The 22312-nt window shown below is 39.8% G+C and overlaps 1 protein-coding gene across 1 annotated transcript; it reads right to left on the bottom strand.

Annotated features, from left to right (window-relative positions):
- Positions 1-3538: 3538 nt before the first annotated feature.
- On the bottom strand, positions 3539-22021 carry Eif2s2 (eukaryotic translation initiation factor 2 subunit beta). Its single transcript, XM_004867922.3, has 9 exons — positions 21843-22021; positions 15940-16117; positions 13217-13320; positions 9960-10095; positions 8678-8778; positions 8080-8228; positions 7169-7225; positions 4729-4814; positions 3539-4002 (listed from the first exon to the last, which is right to left on the bottom strand). Exons 1-9 carry the CDS (start codon positions 21855-21857, stop codon positions 3827-3829), a joined length of 1002 nt encoding a protein of 333 aa, XP_004867979.1. The 5' UTR covers positions 21858-22021; the 3' UTR covers positions 3539-3826.
- Between the last annotated feature and the right edge of the window lie 291 nt (positions 22022-22312).

The raw sequence follows: 22312 nt of genomic DNA on the forward strand, positions 1-22312 counted from the left end.
ATACAGTAGACTTATTATTGTGTAAGAATGGCCCAGGTTCTGAGCCATAAAGAGGCATGTCATAGTACAGTGTAATTTGGGATTGGAAAAAAAAAGTATAAATTCTCAGAAGCCAAAATAGTTACATCATATGTTGCCATTCAAGGTATAATTAGGTTTGACCCATTTTCTGATATTTTGGTCTTGATTTGGCTTCTGGCACATTTAAAAGCTTATGAAAATCTATAGCTGATGAATAGTTTTAAAAGATGCCCATTAAAATAGTCAGATCACATGAATATCCATTAATACTTACCCTTCAGAACAGCTGGTCCTCCAGTGGCTTCAAATGTAGTCATAAAATAAGCCAACTTTAAATGAAGGAGTGATTGTTACAAAGTTCTTGGAGTATCTTATCTGGGGAAGGACTGAAAGGGTAGGACCCACAGCAGCTACTAGGGCCCTAATAGGTGTTTGGTCCTTTCTTCTCTCACAAATAATTCACCATTAACAAAACCCCAGGGACTATGCTTCTGTTGCAAATCCTTCCAAGTTTGGTGTCCCTATAGCCAAGGGTAGCAGGGCTTATTAGGTTAACTGAGGCAGCCATCCCAAGAATAGCTCATTGTCACCATAAAACAGCACCGTTTATAGTTCCCAAGGTTTAGTGTGAAAATCACACATTTGGACAGGCCAAGTGGTACCACCTTTTATAAAAAGGACATGGTTACAAGTATTACAGGCCAAAAAGTCTCCTGACTGCTTTCCCTGAAATTCAGCCTTGGAAATCAAGCGTAATAAACCCTTCAACAGAAGGAGAACAATTCTTATGTGCTGGGCAGACCTGGATTAACCATTACCTCTTAGAGACAAGTCATTTTTCTTTTTATAGATGAGAACATAGGGTGATAGGAGAGGGTTGCCCTTCTAGATGTTCAAAGCCCACACTCAGCATTACCAAGAATTAGCTTAACAAGGTGTTGGGCACATGCCTGTAATGCTGCCTACATGGGCTGAGGCAGGAGAGCTGAGGCCTTGGCAGCTTGGCAAGACCGTTTCAAAGTTTAAAAGGGGTCAGGTATAGCTCAATGGTTACTGACTTTTATAAAAGATACACTAACTTGGGGGAAATAATGGTCTTGACACTAAAAGGCTATATGGTGGTAGGGCTGTATTTCATCTCCCCTAAAACACAATATCATATACTACAAAACCTAACTAATAACATATTACTATATCCAATGTTCTGTTCAAATGTGAAATCAGCATTTGACCGGCAAAGGAACTGGATGAGGAACTCGTGTACAGCTTAGCGGCCTTGTAATACCACCCTGTATATTCCTTCAGGCTTTCCAGCCAACCATTTTTTTCTGCAGAATATGTATCTGAGATGTCTGGCAGAGGAAGGGAAAAGTGGCTGTCTGCATGTTCCATACTCCTTCAGAAACTCATTTAAGTAATTACACAACTTCTACAACTTTCTAGGCACTGCTTCTCTCTCAGCATGGGATACACAAGTAAAAATCTGTGCTAGGGGAAACAATGTATTGCATACAGTGGGCAGGGACCTGAAGTGTGAAGAGTGAGCCAGATGCGAACCCCCGCCCCCACTGGGGGTGAAAAGTAAGGACTTAACAGTATTTTCTAAAGAGCAGAACTGTGAATATATATTTGTTGAAGAAACAGCACATCAGCATAATAAACTTTCCTTAGGCAGTTATGAAACTTGTTTACCTCTACTTTTCTCTACCATAGAACTTCTCTTTTATTTGCTTTGTATAATTAGGGATGGTCCTCAACACTTTTTTTTGGTACTGGAAATGAAACTCAAGACCTTGTGCTTGCAATGCAGGTGCAGTGTCACTGAGCTAAATCCCTGACCCTATACTTTTTTTTTTTTAAGACAGGGTGTCTGCAGTTCAGGCTGGCCTTGTAATCACTGTAGCCCAGGCTGGCCTCAAACTGGTGATCCTGCCTTAAGCCTCCTGAATGCTGGGATTACAAGCATGTGCCCCTACACCTGGCTTTTTTCCCCTAAGACACTGAACTGAAAACGAGAAGTTGAATTCTCTTCTCACAGGTAGAATATGGCTCTTAATCAGAAATACTCAACTGCCTTTACACTTTGTCACTTCATAGCAAGCCACAGATGGTGACAGGCAGTGGAGATGTTAGAGGTTGGTGTTACTATGTGGGATGTAGAGCAACCCTCATCTTCAAGCTACAGTTCATTTTTAACCAAACAGTATCTTAACTGAAATACCATAAAGGGACAGGGTAACTCCTGGGAGTCTTGCTTTGCGCATGAAATTAGAAACTGGAGTTGAAATTGCCAACATAACTGCTTTCTAATCTTTCACCAAACTGTAAAGTCCCATGCCTTCCCCTAAGAAGTCCTACTAAGTACAGAAGTAAACAAAACACACATAACATACACACAAAAGCACCAGAGTGCTAGTTACACAAGAGGCACTGATCCTTGCTTTATTCACAGTATTATTCAAAATTGGGAATCCTGTGGTGTAGATATAAAATAAGGAAAATGGTCATGAACAGCATCTGAGCTCATCATGGCAGTGGTGGTAACTCAACCAGTATGGAGGTCTTCTCAGGAAGACCTATTCAGTTGAGGGAAGGCTCCCTCTACCACTTCACAGCCTAAGTACTTGACAACACTGGCCTATATTAAAGGTCACAGTCATTAAAAACAATGTGGAGAAGACATTCAGGGCTGAGTGACTGCTGCTAGGCCACTTAGTATGAACAGTGTGGCACCAAGAAAGGGAAAAGCACTGTGTATGCCTTATCCTACACAGGTGCAAGCAAGGCAAATCACAGCACAGACACACAAGACAGTCTTCTCCCCTGGGTTCCAATAAAGAATACCTTTCCAGCCAAGTCATCAGGTAGGAGACAGACCTGGAGGCACCAAAACACCACACAAGCAACAGCATCTCTTGGTTTCTCAGTCACATTCAAAGTTATTTTAGTACAGAAAATAGAAAAGCATTTGTGGTAGGGCCTTTTCAACCCAAAACACAAGGTTGGAGAAAAAAGAAGCTTCTTTTGGTGTCATCATTTAGACTTTCAGAGTTGTGTGTACTGCACACACTATACCACTTCATCACCAAAAGTCACCCAACTAGTGTGCCAGTTACAAGACACAGAGGCCAAATAAGGAGGAAAACTCTGAGAGGGGTACTTAGCACCTTGTATTTCTCTCATGTGGACTGGTGGGCTGGTGGAGAGGTAGAAGCAACAATCCTCACGTAAGAAAAAGAAATCAAATCTACTTAGTTATTCCACGGATAGTGAAAACAGGCATTCGTCCCAGATCTTATGTTCCAACTACCCTTTCATGGGAAGCCAGGTCTATGTTAGCCTTGTTATCTCAAGAGAAGGTGAGAAGGAAAAGTGGCTGCCTAACTGAAGTGCTTGCCAATCCAGTTTTTCAGGAGAAAGATACAGTGACCTTGCCAGAGCACAGGCACAAACTTGCTTGTTGAATTCACTGAGCACTTTAATAAAGAAAACTGAAGGACAAACCAAATTGAAAGAATCACTGTTATAATAACTTTAATTTATCTTGTGTTTTACAGAAGTCTATGAACGATTTTAAAAAAGCACCTCCTTACCCCATCTTGTTTCTCTGACAGTTGTTAAAGTAGGCAATAAGTATGTCAACAGCTTGAGCATCGGCAAGGATTTCAGATCAACCAACCACTCGCCAAAGAACTTGGCAGCTTTTCTATCTTGTTTTTAATACAATGATATATCCACTCTGATGGTAAACCTGTCCAGCCAATTCCTCAGAACACGCTTTGCAAAATCAGTGGTGATTAGCAAATTAGTTAGCTTTGGCACGGAGCTGTGCTCGCTTGCCTGTGACAGCCTGGAAGCCAGTTTTGATACTGGCAACAGAGCATCGAGAATGACAAGTTTCACACTGTAAGAAATAGAGCCGAGTGTCCTTCTGCAGAATTGTGTCCGGTGATCGGCATGTGTGACAAGTGACATATTCCTCTGTAGAAAAAGCAACACAAAGCATTACCTGGTAGCCACACTAAGGCAGAGATTTCTACCCTTTGAAATATAGCTCCGCTGAACTCTATCTGGCTTTTTTTCGGTACCGGGAATTGAACTCCGGACCTTCTGCTTGCAGTCCCACTGAGCTACATCCCCAGCCTTCTGCTGAACTCTGTGCATCCAGGCTCACATGACAGTTTACTTGGGCACCCAGAACAGGGAAGCTTAGCTAAACTTAACTATTCTAAGAGTATGGAAACACAAGCTGTCTGCTGTAATGCAGACAGGCACTAACACATGAGTTCAAAAAAAGGACTCCAAATGCCCCAGGATGAAGGGAAGCCTTGTTAGTTACCTATTCTTGGTTCTCTTGACAGGAGAGCCACTCAGAGAACTTACTAGTCTGCCTATGTAGGAACAAATACAGAATGACAATTTTAAGTGATTAGAAAGATAATAAAAGGGGGCCAGGCCACACCTGAATCACAGGCAGGTTTCTCTGACTTGGTCTTCAGCCCCGGAAACAACCAGCAGGTTCAATCAGCTGGGCCTTCCAGGAAGCCCCTTTCCTGCATCTCTAATCCATACCCCCTTTTCTCTTCACTATTATTTGCCCCAGTCATTTTTAAGGCTTGCTTTTTCAGGCCCATAAGCAAACAGCTTTCCCCAAAACACTGCAGCCTGAGAACATTTCAGAGTACTGTAATGAAATTATATACTTACTGATATATCTTCTTAAGACATTTTCTATCTGTTTCTGTTGGAATCTTCCTTTAATTACAAGTTGGTTATTACCATCTATAGAACCACTAAGAAAGAAAACAAACATATTGCCATTATTTTTTCCTAAAGGAATAAAATTCCAGCACCTTTACATTTAATGATTTTAAAGTTTATTTAATGGTGTAGGATAAGTTCTAGGATCAGTCTGCCATACTATCTGGTCTGTCTCTCTGTCTTTGGCAGTACTGGGGACTGAGGTTTCTGCACTAAGCTATACCCCAAGTCTTTTTTCATTTTTTATTCTGATACAGGGTCTCACTGAATTACTAAACTGCCCAAGCTGGGGTTGAATTTTCAATTCCCCTGCCTCAGCTTCCCAGTGCTGTGATTAGAGATTTGTACTACCAACCCAGCTTATTTTTATTAAATTGTTAAACCCGATGACACACCCCTAGTTCTTAACATTAAATCCAATTTCAACCAATTATATTGCCTGTGACAACAATCAGACATAATTTTCAGTCTAAAACAAACGGATTCATTAACTGTGTGATAACCAATATACTCAACAAAAGAAAACAAACTTATTAAATGCATATCATGTGCAAATCAAGTGAGGGAGCCATATGTATAAAAATACAAAAGGAAAAAGCTAAAAAGATATACGTGTCTCCTTGAACTCACTACGTAGCCCATGGTGGCCTTAAACTCTTGGCAATCCTCCTGCCTCAGCCTCCCGAGTGCTGGGATTACAGCGTGTACCACCATGCCCAGCTGACAAGCACTCTTGAAAAAGCAAGATTCTGTGCTAAACATCATTTGCTAAAAATTACAAATCATAAAATAAAACAATGAAATTCAGGCAGAGTTAAACTTGTATTTCTTCTGTATTTTATTGCAAAACTGACATTTATAACCTCTATGGCTTGCCTTTAACTACAAGGATTTAATATCATCCTCTGTGGCCTGTAATCCTTAAGCTCCAGGCTACCTTGATTCCAATGTAGGAAATTTTGTTTTCATGGTCAAAAGAAATGCAATTTTCTCAAAACCATAAAATATTTAACCTACTGATTAAAGTTCACTTGAAGTTCACTATTGATTAAAGTTCACTTATCCTGCCTCCATAAAAATTTCAGTTATTCTGAAAAGGAGACAAAACACTGCTAAATGATTTGAACATTTATGTTTAAAGACCACAATTCTTGCTAGATATGGTAGTGCACACCTGTAGTCCCAGCACTTAAGAGGCTGAGTGCAGGAGGATCGATTGCTGTGATTTCAAGGCCAACCTGGGTCACATAGTGAGTTCAAGGACAACCTCAGTTACACAGTAAGAACCTGTTTCAAAAACCAAAAAAAGAGGGCCCGGAGATTTAGCTCAGTGGTTCCAGTGCCTGCCTCGAAAGCGAAAGGTCCCGAGTTCAATCCCTGGTACCAAAAAAAAAAAAAAAACAAAACCAAAAAAAGAAAAAAGACTACAATTCTCCAACAGAGCTTACATATCCACTATGGTTGAGTATACTTCTTAACATCATAAACATATAGCAAATTCCAACTGTTGAGTTTTAAGAGTATAGGAAAAGCGCAGAACACCTTAATTATCTTTGTACTGCTGGTGAGGCAGATGTAATTAAGCCCTTTAAGAGCTCAAGCTCCAGAGGCAGGTACACTTAACCTTGTATATTGACTGTACCACTAACTAGCCATGTAACCTACAACTTCACTAAACCTGTTTCCAAATCTGAGGACGATATGTTCTACTTCATGGACAGTTGCAAAGATTGTGATTAATATCCAAAGTAGCACTTAAGACAATGACCAGCATATAACAGGCACTTAGGATGTGTTATCATTATGATCTAAGCCTATATTAATATTTTTAAAGGGACATTTAGCTTCCTGTTTATAGCAGTCAAACTCCTCAGCCTGGGCTCTATGAGATCCTGGCTTTCCATTCAGGAGATGGACAGGTTCAGTGCCTTAAAAAAGGTGAGCCTAAAGACAGGGGAAGTGGCTATTTAATCTTGGATCTTTGTTTCAATGGTTTCTTATATACCGCTCATTAACTTAAAAGACCTATTTCTTCAAGGGCCTCTTATCAATTTAGAAAAATTCTGACTTAAGAAAATGGATTTCTCTGAAATCTTAATATTTGTACCATAAAAAGACCCAGGAGGGCTGGGGATTTAGCTCAGTGGTGCCAGTGCCTGTCTGGCAAGCACAAGGTCCTGAGTTCCATTCCCGGTGCCAAAAAAAAAAAAACAAGACCCAAAAGTTCCTATTAATAGGAAACTCTAATAAACATAGCAGTTCCTGTTCTACTCATTTTCAGGTTAATGTTTTTTCTGAGCATGTTATATATCCTTGTCAAAATAAGAGATGGTCTTAGAAAATGTCCACTATTACTTATTGTATATAAATGCAAACAGTTTCTCACCTTGTACCCAATTCTGCCAATAAAAATGCAAGGAGATGTTTGGGCTGACGATGTAATCTAAAAGAAAGTCAAATACATACGCTTTATATCTTTCATGGAAATCTAACCAAACTCGAAACAACCATCCTGTTCACTATTTCCATCTGTGAATACTCAGCTATTCAGTGAATTTCAGTGCACAGTTCATTTAAACTGGTTGATACTATATGATACATTTATATTTCAATGCTTATAAACAGTATTTCTATTCATAAACATATATACATGAGTAAGTACATGAAAACATGGCAAAAGTAATACTAACTTTAGAGGACAGTATCCTTTGAGAAGAAAAAAAAAAAGTGCTCAGAGACACAAAGGTGCCCTTAACTATAAAACTCTTTAAAGAAGAGATCTGAAGTAAATGTGTCAAAAGGTAAATATACACCAAACTTTAAGTGATGGGTATTTGGACGTTTATTATGCTAATCTATATATTTCCTATTAGAAACTATTCATCTTTTTAAAATGGAAAATATATATGTATTTATTTCAAGGCAGCACAACAGCTTCTCTTAATGGTAGATTTTGTATTTTTCATTTTCCATAGAATTTATTTTCTAATGAGCATATATTACTATTGTCATCAGCAAAAAAAATTCCTAAGATATTTTAAGTAATGCCTGTAAGTAATGAAAGCAAGTAGGAGTCACACTTGTAGGTCAGTATGAGCTGATTTTCTCATCTCTTGATACCATGACAAAATAAACTCGACCTATGAACTGAAAGAACTGACAGAACTGAACTGTGTGTGACCTCCCTCAACTTAAACCCTATACTTGTGCACTTTCTTTTTCTAACTGTAATAAAGTCCAAAACTCCATTGAGAATCTGGTATTTAGAATGGAGGGTGTCTCCATTGACCAACTTACAGTTTACAGATGTCTGTAAAGTTGACAAAAGAAGTTTTCTTGGTTCCTACTCGGACGACCTGTGGAGGTTTCATGACAAATTTTCTTTTTTCTCCAGCAACCATATCTGGATTCTTTTCCCTCATGATGTTGAACACTCGATTCAGTAGCTATAGGGATAAAGTTGTATTCAAGCACATTCTTAGAACAGGAGTATAACATTCCCATTTGAGTCACTTTGCTTTAATGCACTGTATTTCATTTTTTACTAAATGTACATACGAATCACTACATGTTCTGAAGCTGCTTGAAGGAAGGAACTCATCACCAACCAGGATCTGGCTCATTATGGATGCTCAGTGATTCTTTGTTCAAAGTTAAATTAATGAATGAGCCCCCACTAATTCTACTGTTTTTATGGAAAGTGTATCATACATGGAAAAGATTTAGGAAAGCCCAAACAAGCACACAAACGCCATACTATCATGGCCCCTCTGCATCTGGTTTACCATCAATCTGTATCTCAGTAGCCCTTAAAATTTAGAGAAAATTTTCTCTTGCTTTTCCTTTGAGCCCTGGTGAACTGCTTGGTGCATTCTCACAACAGAATTTATCTTACCTCTTCATATGTGTAGTCTCTCTCTGAGCCTGCCCAAGCAGGGCCTGTCTGGTTACTGAATGAGATACCATCATCTTTTTTGCTGTCTTCATCTTCTAAAGCTACAGATAACAAAGACTGTAAGAATAAGGGGAGGGGCCTGGTACAGTAATGGGATGGGTGTATAGAGATATGAAAGCTTTACAGATAATTTGTTTTCCTCTTCACAATGGCATTCACAACAGCCTCGAATGTAAAGGGCCCAAGTCTCACAAACGTGTTTTCCTTAAAGACGTTCTGACTTTCATAAAAAGATTCCTGATAGTGACATTCATGATCACACAAACACACCAAAATGTTTTGTTTCTTTTTCTTTCATTCTTTTGAGATGGAGTCTCCCTATGTAATCCAGGCTGGCTTTACACTTGCTGTGTAGCCTCAACCTCCTAAATCCTGGGATTACAGTTACAGGCTTGTGTCACCATGCCAGCTCTGACACCTTTCTTGATTTAAAAATCACAAGATAAAATAATGGATTCATCTTAATAATACATTAATTCTAATACCTGAAAATAATGCATTATCTTAATTAGAAGGAGTACTATCTTGAAGCACTTATGAAATTTCCACAGCCTTAAAAGCTCATCTGTGGGCCGGGGATTTAGCTCAGTGTTTTCGCCGCCTGCTGTGCAAGCGCAAGGACCCGAGTTCAATCCCCAGTACCAAAAAAAAAAAAAAAAAGCTCACCTGTTAGGCTGGGCGTGGTGATGTATGCCTATAATCCCAGGACTTGGGAGGCTGAGGAGGGCTGAGGCAGGAGGATTGCCCTGAGTTCAAGGCCAACCTGGGCTACATAGTGAGTTCAAGGGCAGCCACAACTACATAGCAAGACCCTGTCTCCAAAAAAAGGGCCATCTGCTATTGCCTAAAGTTTTCTAAAGTCCTAACAGCATTTATAAACTATTAAAACAGTACTCACAAATTTTTAGACATTAAACTTTTGACTACCATTATCAAGTTAAGAGTTATATTTTCATATTTTTTTGTCACACTGTAGAGAAAAGGAGCAGAAAGAAAAAAAAAAAGATACAGGGTCTCTCTTTGTAATTCAGGCTGGCTCTGAACTCATTATGTGGCACAGGCTAGCCTCTAACTGGAAGCGATCCTCCTGCCTCTGCCTCCCAAGTGCTGGGATTATAGGTGTGCGCTACCTGCCCAGCAGAAAAAATTTTTTTAAAAAGACCTCCAACCCCAATCAAGGGTTAAGTAACCTAGGAACAAGATGCTGAGTCCCCAGTACTACCTTCTTCTTTTTCTAGTATTTCATCCTCATCTGGGAACTTGACATTCTTCTTTTTCTTCTTTTTATTGCCAAGCATAATATCAAGGTCATCCTCTGGTTCAGCTGGCTCTTGGATATCACTTTCAATCTTAAGATCCTAAGAAATCGAGATAATTCTCAGCATTTTGATACTGGGACTAGTTTTTTAAAATGGCATGGGCTCACATTATTTGGTGGGGGGGGACGGGACCCAAATATTCAAAGTTAAAGTTACAGATAAAAAAATGCCTCTTATAAGTGAGCCAAAATAGTTGACATTCTGCCATTTAAATTGTGAAATCTCCAGATACTTTTGTAGGACTGTTCCCCCTATTTTAACCCTTGTTATTCTTCAAGCTTGGGATCTTATAATTATTATCCATCTTTCCAAACCAGACTACTATCAGCATCACTTGAGGAAACTTTAAAAGATTCTTAAACAAGTTTCTAAGTAAATATGATAAAGTCAAGGGGAGGGATTTCTTCTACTGACACCATGTATGAGGTGTTTTCTACAGCATTCTCCAATTCTCCAATAACAACTAGAGGTTCTCCAATTCAATTCTGACACTACCTAGAATTGTCAGACTATATAAAGGCTCAGTTTCATAGTTTAAGGGCTCTCGCTTCAGATGTCAGTATCAAGTACCAGATCTCAAAGTTACCCACATTTTTGTCTGTCTTGGCCATAACTTCAGTCTCATCCCCCAAATCAACAATTTGCCAAAATGACTCAGGGAACCCAGGGACAGCCAGAAAGAGATGCACACAATAAGGTATGGAGGGTGAGGAGGTGGGAGTGTGTTGAGGAAGGCAGCTGTGTCTCTAGGTGCACCACCATCTCAGCATCTCAATGAGATCACCAACCTGGACGCTGTCTGAACTCCATCACTTCGGGGTTTCATTTACAAAGGTATGACCAATGAAATCACTGGCCACTAGCAACTGAACTCAATCCCCCGAACTTTCATCCCCCAAGGTGGCAAGGGTCATAGAAAGTTCCAACCTCTAATCATGGCTTGGTATTTCTGGTGACCAACCCCATCTTGAAGCTATCAAGGGCCTCCCAATCCCAAAGCTTCTTAGTATACAAAAGTCACTTGTTACTTGGAAGATTACAAGGATTTTGGGAGCTGTGTGCAAGAAACCAGAGCAAAGACCAAATATTTTTTTTTTTTTATTATACTACCTAGATTTGGCAGATTGTGGAGAGATCTCTGAGCATCATTTTACTGGATGATATCATGAAAGAGTTGAAGGCAGAGTCCATGGGGAATTTGGGTCACATGAATGGATACAGACATGGTCTACCTGACCCCAAGATTAGTTGCTATAGACATGGATGTAAACGGCACATAAAGGCCTACAGATAAGTCACAAACACCCTAGAAGAGCCTAATTTCTCCCTCTTCTCATTAGCTAGCTTACCCAGATCCCTGTCCCACGTATACTGTCAATATTACGAACAAGTGATATCTATATTTTGTGTGCCTACATCCGAAACTACTCTGACAATGGCTAGAGTAATTTCAGAAATGTTACCAGCAAAAAAGATGGAATAGATAGGAGTAAATCAAACTCAAATTTGGGATCCCAAATCCATCTGTGCAGTCTTGGTGCCACACTAATCAGCCCATGGTATTAGTGAGATACCATACAAAAAAGAAAACATACTGACTTGTTCTCTGAAACGAGTTAGAAAAAGAGAAACTTACCAATGCTGAACACAAATTGGCACACATCAGCTAGCTCCTACTCCTACACTGTTTATCTATTTTATCCCAGTAAAGACCTAGATCCAAACTGAGACCAAAACACAGAGAAAGGCAGACAATAGCAAAAAGTATTTTTCAAGGTGGTTCAAAAGCCTTGCAATGGTCAGAAAATCCAGATGGAGAGTAATCCAAGACCTTCAAACACTTCAGGTGATGCCCTTGCCTTGCCTATGACCGAGATACTTGTAATAATATCCTCTTATACTACGACTTCAGCAGCAGACAAAAAAAGCATCCATACACTTAATAAAAATGGAACTTATCAGTGATTCTTCAGGACAAAAGCTACTGGGAGAATCAACCAACAAATCCTTGTTAATTCCCATGACATATTTCTGATGTGTCACTTTGTTATCCAAGATTTTTAAACCCTGCTGGTTCTAAGCACTTCTACTTTCTGAATTTCTCTACAATAACAGAAGAGAATACCCAAATAGGGAGAGAACAGGTAAAATCATTTTGTTCTAAAGGATTCTATATTATCCCTGAACTAAAACATCTCTAAAAACAGGAAAAATCTTAATCATTACCTTACCAATTAGTACACAATCCCTAACTTCCTATAATCACCCATATGCATTTGTAGAATTAACCTTTATCAAAATCATGATATTGTTTCCAAAACACAATGTATAAATTTACTGCTATATATGGGTTTGAGCAATAAAGTATTTACCAAAGAAAAATTGGAGGAGTTGTAACATGGGATGCTTGCTGTATGTCCCTGTTCTTTCTCTGAACAGCTAACGTGCACACACATAAGCATGCACGTGCAGACACACACACACACACACACACACCCCTGCTATATGCTAGGTTTTAAAGATACATGGGCTCTACTAAAGTGATTCCTACACAGGGTATTTAAAATGGTAGCTGTCAGGAAGGGAAGAAAACTTTTAGTTCCTTCTTCCTTCCCTCCCATTCACCTATCCACCCATATTATTTACTTCTTGTTCAAAAGAATTTTGAAATATTTATTTTGGAAATCAATGCAGTAGCAAGATAATCACAGGGTCTCAAGTCCCTACAACATCAGAGAACTCCACCGAACTAGTCCAAGTGTTCTGGTTTGCCTACTGGCTACTCTGTCATCGGCTACCAACTACCACAGGCTGGGTGGGGTTCATTCTTTGATGCTTCCAAAAGTCTACCGCTGTTACACAAGATGTCTCATTTACAGAACTCTCTCTCCTCAAACAATCTCAGTATGGTTAAGGACAATGAGCATTTTGTGATCATCTTAGTAGCAAACAATAAAATACGTAAGACTTAAATTTACATTCCTTAAATTATAACTTTCCAGATAACTAGTCAGATATACACCCAAGAAAATGACCTTAATAGTGGTGATTTAAATGCTTAACAAAAGCAAAAGTACTAAGATATGAGACAAAGGTGGAGACAGCCATTTGCAACATTTTAAGAGGTCAAATTTTACCTTCAACAAGAAAGCAATACTACCTTTATACCCTCTTCAGCTTCATCAATATCAAATATCTTTTTTGTTTTTTTCTTCTTTTTCTTTTGATTAAAGAAATTCAAGTCATCTAGATCATCAGAAGCATCTAAAAAGACAAATTAAGTATTATCAGTTATTAACATCTAGCAGAAAGTAAAGAATCAAATTATGTGAGTTATTAAGCCACCAGAAAAGGGAGATAAGGTGTTTATTAGTATAGTAGTCCTTCTACATCTCAAAGGTTACAGATCTGAAAAACACTGACAGATCAACTCAAAGCTTTCTAGAAAAATCCGGTTAGAGGACCATGTTGAGAATATTTAGTAATCTGACCCTGTCATTTCTCACTGTTTCCAAGACAAAGAGCTTTAATACAATTTCCACGACTCCTCAGCTTTATCTTCACTTCTGCCTACCACTGCCTTCCAACCCCCAGACCTCAATCCCTGAACTACTTTTGTACTGAACTAATTCCTAGTGCAATGTGCATGTAGTGTCTCACATCCAAGCCTCCCCATAGACCTTATCTCATAACTCCTAACCTCCATCTCACAGTTCTTAGAAGTACTTTCACAAAGAAGCCTTCTATAAGCTTATACAGTGGTACCTCTGTTCACAAACTTAATCCTTTCCACAATTCTGGTCACAAACCGAACTGGACAAGAACTAAATCAAATTTAATGGTTAGGTTCAATGTTGACCTTATGGGGAAATTTGATTCGGTTCTTTGCAACCAGAATCATGGAAAGAATTAAATTCATGAACCAAGGTTGTAACTTGAGTGAGATGCTCATATTATGTCCTGATGACCCCAATTGCTACTACCTTGCCTGTCCATTTCCCTTCTAGATACTAACTGGATAAGCCTTGTTCAACTAAATCCTGGTGCCAGGCTCAATATTTTACTGAATCAATCATCATGTAAATTATTTCACATTCATTAAAATAAAGCTGCAAAGTATTTGGTGTGATTGAAAAATACAGTGAATGCTTTTTTTAAATTATAGTAAAAGACACAGCACCATTAACCCCCCTCAAAATACTCCCTCTCACTTTGAACACCCTTATCTCATTGTTCTTATCATTTTCTGAAGCAGTTCTGGAAGTCTCTTTCATGTGTGTGTTTAGTTGTGTTGTTGTGACTGCCTCAGTGTCCCAAATAGATTCAAGATGTTTACTTTCATGGCCATTTTGACTTTAGGAAAGAACCAGAAGTTGCGTGGTGCCAGATCTGGTTAATAAGGTGGATGAGGATGCATGTGATGTTTTTACAAGTCTTCATTTCAGCTGCATATCACTCAGCAGCAACATTCACCATATTTTTGATCATACCTTATAAAGAAGATTTTCCAGAACTGCTTCAGCAAGTGGCAAGAACAATGGGATAAATGTGTTCAAAGTGAGGGGAAATAATGGCAATGAGTTTTACTGTATTAATTTTAAAGTGTTTTAACATTCACCGTATATTTTGATCATACCTATGTGTGACAATCAGAATCTATCATGAATAAGTAATAATGGGTTCTGTTCACTAACTTTTTTGGGTTTTTTTTGGTACCAGGGATTGAACTCGTATCCTTGTGCTTGTGAGGCAGGCAGCAGAACCACTGAGCTAAATTCCCTGCCCTGTTCACTAACTTTTATTCGCTCTGCTATGTTGTACACTAAGAATACTTTAGGATCCCTCTGCTACAAAGTTTCTCAAGGAGCTTTTTATGAATTCACTTTATCCTTTTTCTTCCTTTTTTGTGGTGCTTGGGATTGACCATTCACACTAGGTAAGTGCTCTACCACTGAGCAACATCCTCAACCCTTTGTATTTTTTATTCATTTTTTTGGAGCCAGGGTCTTGCTATGTAGTCCAGGTTGGCCTTAAACTAGTTATGTAGCCAAGGGTGGCCTCGAACACATGGTGATCCTCCTGCCTCAGCCTCCCTAGTGCTAGGATTACAGGTGTGCATCACCACATTCGGCTCCTCAGCCCTTTTTAAATTTTGGTTTGAGGCAGTATATGGCTAAGTTGCCCAAGATAGCCTTGAACTTGCTATCCTCTTGTCTCAGCCTCCAGGATAGCTAGGATTACAGGCATGTGCCACCACACCTGGTTCATTTTATCTTATTACAAATGAAATGATTTCCAAGTTTGCTTCAAAAATGTACAAAAAATTAACATGGTTATTTGCTCAATGAATCTAGTTCTATCCCAACAGTCTTATATTCAATATGAATTATGTTCAGAATCATTTATTTCCTATAGTCAAATTGTGCTTATGTCAGAGCAGCAGTAACACAAGTGAAAAAGCTGTGGCCTAATCCCAAACATTTTAGGATATTATATTAATCTTTCATACACATTTTCAGAATTGCTAAAACAACCCAACCCTCAACACCCCCTCAAAACAAAAACTAAAAAACTTGCCTATCTTGGTCCTATTTCTTTCTGCCTACTCTCAAAGAGAGCAGAAGAGACCTGACAGGTTAGACTGGAAAATCAGCCCTGAAATGATGAGGTTTTGTCATGCCTGCAACTTGTGAATTCAGTGGGAATTTTCCCACAACAAACCTATCAGAAATCTGGCAAGGTCCAGTGCATACAGACTGCTGATGGCCTCCACTTCACTAGAACAGCCTCAACAGGCTGAAAGGTCCCTGCATGCACAGAATCTAAACCAGTGAAGGAACCAAGACTCCTGGGATAATAGTGACTCTGACATTAACTACTTGCCTTTCTTCTTACTGTCCTCTTCATCAGCTTCCACATCTTTGTCTTCAGTTGGTTCTGGTTCCACTTCTTTTGTTTCTGAGGGCTGGGTTTCTTCTGTCTGGGCATCCCCTTCCTCATCTAACATAAAGGGCTTCTTCTTCTTCTTTTTCTTCTTGCTCATAGTAGGATCAAAAATCATCTATTTAAGACAGTAAGAAAGAAAAAGAGACCAAATGATTGTTCTTAATAATCCTCATATTCCAAAGATGCTTTACCTTAAGGCAGACTCTTTTAAAGAGTATTTGATGCATTAAAAAACGAGTAAGAATTTTACAAAAGTAAAAAATTGTCCATCAACCTTCCTTATGTTACTAAATATGAGGCATGATAGGGGAATGTCAGAATGAGTAAGGTACAATAAGATACAGCGTCACTTTTAGTTTCATAAGCAAATTTGGACATTCTGAATGAAACATGGAATTCAGGGAAGTACAGAACCTCAGCAACAATCTGTTACAGCTCATTTGGATGGCAAATGCCAAGGCAGGTTATGAACATTTTATTCAAGTTTGGTAAAAAAACAGGGATGCCACAAGGAGACTTGTTACTTGATCTCATATTTTAAAAATTTTATTCTGAAGTTCAGACAAACCTTAACCTTTAAGGAAATCCTTTCATACAGTAAATCTCTGATTAAGAAAAACTTCTACAGAAACTTTCACTGTTTTTTGATTGTGGAATGTGAAAAGTTCTCAGATTATTTTATCTAAATGTCCACAACAGAATAAATTTTTTTTTTCTAATTGTAGACTTTTGCAATGACCACTTGAAAAAAATACAGATATTTTAGACATAATAGTTCAAACTTACCAGGCAGGCACTTGATAGAGCAGAAAGTAAAGTCTTTTTGTTTTTTGAGCAGGGTCTCACTATGTAGTTAGGCTGGTTTTAAACTCACCATGTCTGGCCTTGAACTCAATGATCCTTCTGCCTCAGCCTTCCCAGTGCTGGGACTACAGGCATGTGCCACCACGCCAGAGTCCTCTTTTTTGTTGTTGTTGTTTTTGGTACCGGGGATCGAACTCAGGACCTTGAGCTTGCGAGGCAGGCGCTGGAACCACTGAGCTAACTCCCCAGCCCAACAGAATCCTCTTTAAGTCAAACAGAATTGGATTCAGATCCCAAATATTTTATTCCTGAGCTTCTTAACAATCTTTGCCCACATTTTACCTGGCTTAAATTTAGCATTTTGCCCACTGATTTGCTGTGAGCTGTGTAGTAATTAAAAGGACTAGTCCAAACCAGCCTGGTTTGGGCTGCATAGTGAGTTCAAGGCCAGCCTGAACTACATAGCAAGACCTGGTCTCAAAAAACCAAAAAAAAAAAAAGACAGGTCTGGAGCCCTTAGCTCATACCTGTATTATCCTGTGCCTCATCTTTAAAATTGTAAAATAAAGATTACTAAAACCAAACCCAACAAGGTTAAAGGATAAAATTAGTAAATAAACACTTGCAATTATAATTTATATAAATATTTACAGTTCATAAAGTATGGTATTTGAAAAAAAATAAAATAAAGTATGGTATTTGATTTCCCCAGCCATATCATGAAACTCTCAAAAAAAATTCATTATAACAATATTTATTTACGTTCCAAGTACATTAAGGAAACTAAGCTAAACTGAAACAAAAGTATAGAAATGGAATAAGGTAAGGTAGTTAGTATCCTCACCCAGGAAAGAAGTATCTGCATGGCATTCTGGAAATATTTTGGGGGGGGGTACTGGGGATCGAACTCAGGACCTTGCGCTTGCGAGGCAGGCGGCAGAACCACTGAGCTAATTTCCAGCCCCTAGAAATTCTTATACAGCCTCATTTCAAAGTTATTCTGTCCTACCTTAATAAGTATCTAGTTGTGTAAATGAATAATTCTGAAATGCAGTCAGTCTGGAGAACATTAACTGGGAAACAAAGAAGCATCCCTTTCCACAGAAGAGCCAGGCAGAAAGAGGACCCCCACATACACACATTGCTGCTGACATACTTGAGCCTTAGGTTGCCCTCTACATGGAATACTGCAGTCTGTTCTAGGGAGGTCGCTACAGTTCATCCTCATTCTTGAAAGAGAAAGACTTGGCAACAGGACAGCACTCCAGGCACTTTAAATTTGGTTCTGGCAGGCCTTACCATCCGTTTATTCCATTTTTTCAAGCATCGCGTTCCCTGGAATATTAACTACCTTTTAACTATTATTATTCAGCAAGACAGACCAAAGAAGGGAGACCCTGAAACCATCAGAGGACAGCCTCACAGTTACCTTCTTACCCCTGAAAAACAGTCTTATTTGAACCTACAGGTAAACTTAGTTATTTATTGTTTTGGGGACAAGGGCTTGCTGTTTAGTTCAGGTTGGTCTTGAACTCACAATGTAGGCTGGCCTCAAATTTAAGGCAATCCTTCTGCCTCAGTCTCAGTGCTGGGATTACAGGCATGTGCCACCACACCCAGTGAAATCTACAGGTAAAGTTAGACTGTAGTCTTGTGAAGGGTAATAAACATGCAGGAATTATATACTGAAATAAGTCTCTCTTAATTACTATCTCTGGGAACTTAATATATACTTGCACTTAAGTATTTAACACACTCTGCCTCATTTTATTTGCCACAACCCTGCAAAGTAGTTCACAAATACTGCAACCAAGGATCCCAAACCAGTATTCAGAATGGAACTCCATAAAGCAAAAGGCCATGTCAGTCTCAACTAAAATCATGGCTTTTTAAGACTTTCATATCTGACACTCAAATTATCAGATGACTACATCCCAAATGTTTTGTTTATGAGTGTAATTTGGATTTGAGAAGCAAATAACTGCTGATGATGCACCTATAGAAAGTTACAGAACCACCTGAGCTTTCTTTAAAAAAATCCACAATAAAGCCCATAGTTTCCATTTTCAACTTCTTATATTGGATTGGAAAAGGCAAAGAAAAGGGATACCTGCTAAAATTACCCTGTCAATAGCCTGAAGTGATTCATCAAATTGCCTCCTTCCAACCATCATACCCCACACCCAGGAGGCCATTCTCTAAGACCCACAAAGAAGCAAGAAAGGCATTGATCTAAAGTTCTTTTCAGTGGTAAAATACTAAGAGCATTTTCATCTTTGGGCAATAGGATTCTGGGAGATTGTTCTTTGCATTCTTCTGTGTTCTGTAAATTTCACACAACATACATTCTATTTTTACTCCGAAACATTCTTTTTTTCTTGAGGTTAAAGCTTCTTTTGCAAAAACATCTTATACTCTGAAAACCGATGTTCTGACACCTTGTGAGACCAAGTAGTAAGCAAATCTTAGCTATTGGCAGTGCTTTAAAAAAAGAAATTTAAAAAGTCTAAAAAATTCTGAATGCCTGAAGATTAGGGGATTTATTTTTCCTTACCAAGTAGCACTCAAATTTCTAGGATACTGCTTTTTAAAGATTACAGTTCCCCTGGATTAGAAAAGGTCATGTTTTGAAGAGTTCTGGCTTAACTGCCAGGTTTAAAAAGAAATGTGTGGGCTGGTAGTATACCTTAGTGTACAGTTTATTTTATGTCAATTATACATCAGTAAGCCATTTAAAGAAAAAAGAAATATGAAGAAAAAGCAAACTACTTTTTAAATAGTAGGCTCTTTAAACCTCTATCTTAGCTACCAGTCAGAATAACTTCCACTCTGGGAAGTCCCTAGAAGTTTATAGATCACTGTCAAGTACAGGTCTTCATTTGGTCCTTTTAAGTCTGTAAGCAGCCAGAAGTTAAGGGATTTGCTTAAGAATATTTATCTAGTCAATAGTACTACATGAAACCAGAACCTACACCCCATGCTTCAGACCTCCCACTACCAGTAACATCCACCTGACAATGAAGCCAGAGGCCAGGGTTCTAGGCCCACTAACTTGCTGTATGACTACAGCCCTCCCTGGGCTCCACTTTCCTACCTATAAAATGAAGTACTGGTAGATTTACTCAATGCTAAACTACTGGCTTCCAAAGTCCACTGCTGGAATGCTGATTCTATCTCTTCTTGACAAAATCCTTTTCATCCTTCAGTCATGTACAGTATTCACAATCCACTTCTTCCAAAACCTGATCCCATTACTAAAAATGATCCCTCTAGCAACCCCCATCATTACTGATGACCTTATTTCTACTTCCTGTGGCACCTAGACAATTTCTACCTTGCATTCCAGTTGTCTCTTACCTCCCTTTTACATTGAGCACATTACCATAGAAACCATATAGAATACCCCCACAATCTTGCAATAAGTACTGTAGTGTATTTGCTAAAAGTTACGAAAAGTTTGGGAAATAAGTAGAAATAAAACAAGTGTGAAGCACTGCCTCTCATAACTTTTGTAATACAGAAATTTAGAACAGTATCTACTATGACCTCAGAGAAAGAACCTTCTACATCCTTCAGATTGTTTCTCTAAGCTAATAGGAGAGCCTCCTACTCACCTAGATGGAGGCAATATTGAATAGATCTGGAATTCTACTGGTTCAGCCACTTAGAATTTGATCGTGGGCATTATGAAAAATGGGCACCAAGAACTATCTTACAGGGTTGTTGTGAAAAATTAAATAAGATAATAAAGTCCCCTCCAGGATACATTCCAAATTCCTTAACTCAGTCTTCAAAGTCCTCTATGAACTATCCAAAAAATACTTTTCAGGTTTTCACTCCTTACCTTAAGCCCAACTAGAGAATACTCCACTTTGTGAGCTCACTTACAGTACGTGCTTTTCTCGACCATTCCTGACCCTACAAATCAAACCTTCCCACTGCTTAAGAAAATTCTAAGCATCGTTCAGGGCCTACACATAAAGCCAACCCTCTAAAGCTTCGAACTCCTCCTCTCCGGAGCCCTAGAGGCCAACTGAATTATAAATTTTTTAAAAGCTGTGTTTTGGAGGGTTGTAGGGTGAGCTCTACCTTCAATGTTAAGGAACACCCACTGAGCGCAATTAACATCAATTTAATTTTTTTTTTTTTTGGTATGGGGGTCGAACTCGGGTCCTTGCACCTGCGAAGCAGGCGCTGGAACCACTGAGCTAAATCCCCTGCCCCATCAATTTAATTTTTAAGTCGTTCGACTTTACATGAAGAAGGTAAGTGGGAGAGAAAGGTTGGGGGCGGGGGATAGTATTTGAGGAAATTTGCTGCGATCCCAGCACGACGACAGGAAGACTGTCAGCTCCGCAGCCCGGACTTCCCGCTCATGTCGCTGTGAGCCCTGTTAATGGAAGCCCAAGGACCTCGGCCCGGAAACTTTCCAGAAAGGTTATTTTTTAGGGAGAAGGATCTTTTCCTTTGGTCCTAACTCCCTCACCTCCTCGTCTTAAAACAGTAGTAATAATAATAATAATAATAATAATAACAATGATAATACTGCTGCTGCTGCTCAAGAGAAGAACAAGGGTGTGATACCTGCCCGGAAAAGCCAGCCTACAAAAGTTTTAACCAGGACGCTCGCCGAAGCCGAGGGAGGCTCCTCGAAGGATCCACGGAATCCAGCGGGGCGAGGCGCTGAGCAGGGTCCACCAGAAAGGAATGCAGAGTCGCCAACCCCAATTTCACTCAGTGGAGGAACCCCCTGGCCATCAAGCCCCTTCACGGGGGGCGACCCTACGTGTGCTCTCTGTTCCCGAAACGCCTGCCACAGGAGCAAGCCAGGCTCAGCGCCGATGCCTTGAGAGAACCGAGTGCGGCCAAATCTGCGGATCCGGAGTCCTCGCCAACTCTACAACTCCGGGCTGCCGAGGCCCGGTTCCCCACATGGCGGCGGCTGGCCTCTAGGCCGCAGGCCCACTTTCCCACACGGGGGTGGGTTCGGCTTCCGGCCTCCGTCCTTAGCCCTAGCGCTAAGCTCAGGCCCTTACCTCGTCCCCGGACATGGCTGCAGCTCGAGTGGGCTCAGCAAGGATGGGAAGTGAGACAGGTCAGCCCCAGGCCCCGGCGTCACCGCTGCTCTTGCCGATACACTTCCAAGAACCGCACTAGGTTCTTGCATCAGCGAAAGGGGAAGACACCCCGCCCTCCTCGCAAACTTTGGAAGTGCGCCTGCGCAGAATTCGCCGAGGCGCAGGCGCGCGCAAGAGCCAAATTTGCTTGCTTTGGACGGCGCGAGTTACCAAGTGATGCCGCTACGCCAGGCATGATGGAACTTGTAGTTCGCCTGGAAGAGGCGGGCGCCTTCGCTGGAGCGACCAAAAGTCTGTCGGTCTGTGACTTTTTTTGTGGTCTTACCATGCTTCACAGCCTTTGTGAGATTCTCTATTGCTTGTGAAGCGCTATTTTAGGCTGTTGGTAGAATGAATTTGAGGTTATTCACTTCCAACTCCGGGCTCAG

The sequence above is a fragment of the Heterocephalus glaber genome, unplaced genomic scaffold (assembly GCF_053883595.1).
Source record: "Heterocephalus glaber isolate CG9 unplaced genomic scaffold, H.glaber_assembly_v1.0 deba00001532, whole genome shotgun sequence".
NCBI classification, from domain to species: Eukaryota; Metazoa; Chordata; class Mammalia; order Rodentia; family Bathyergidae; genus Heterocephalus; species Heterocephalus glaber.

Excerpts from the sequence above, each read along its gene's own strand:
- Eif2s2 (XM_004867922.3), bottom strand. Across the intron at positions 8,229-8,677 it reads GAGACTACACATATGAAGAG|CTACTGAATCGAGTGTTCAA; the intron begins GTAAGATAAATT and ends TTATCCCTATAG. Across the intron at positions 7,226-8,079 it reads TTTACAGACATCTGTAAACT|ATTACATCGTCAGCCCAAAC; the intron begins GTAAGTTGGTCA and ends ACTTTCTTTTAG.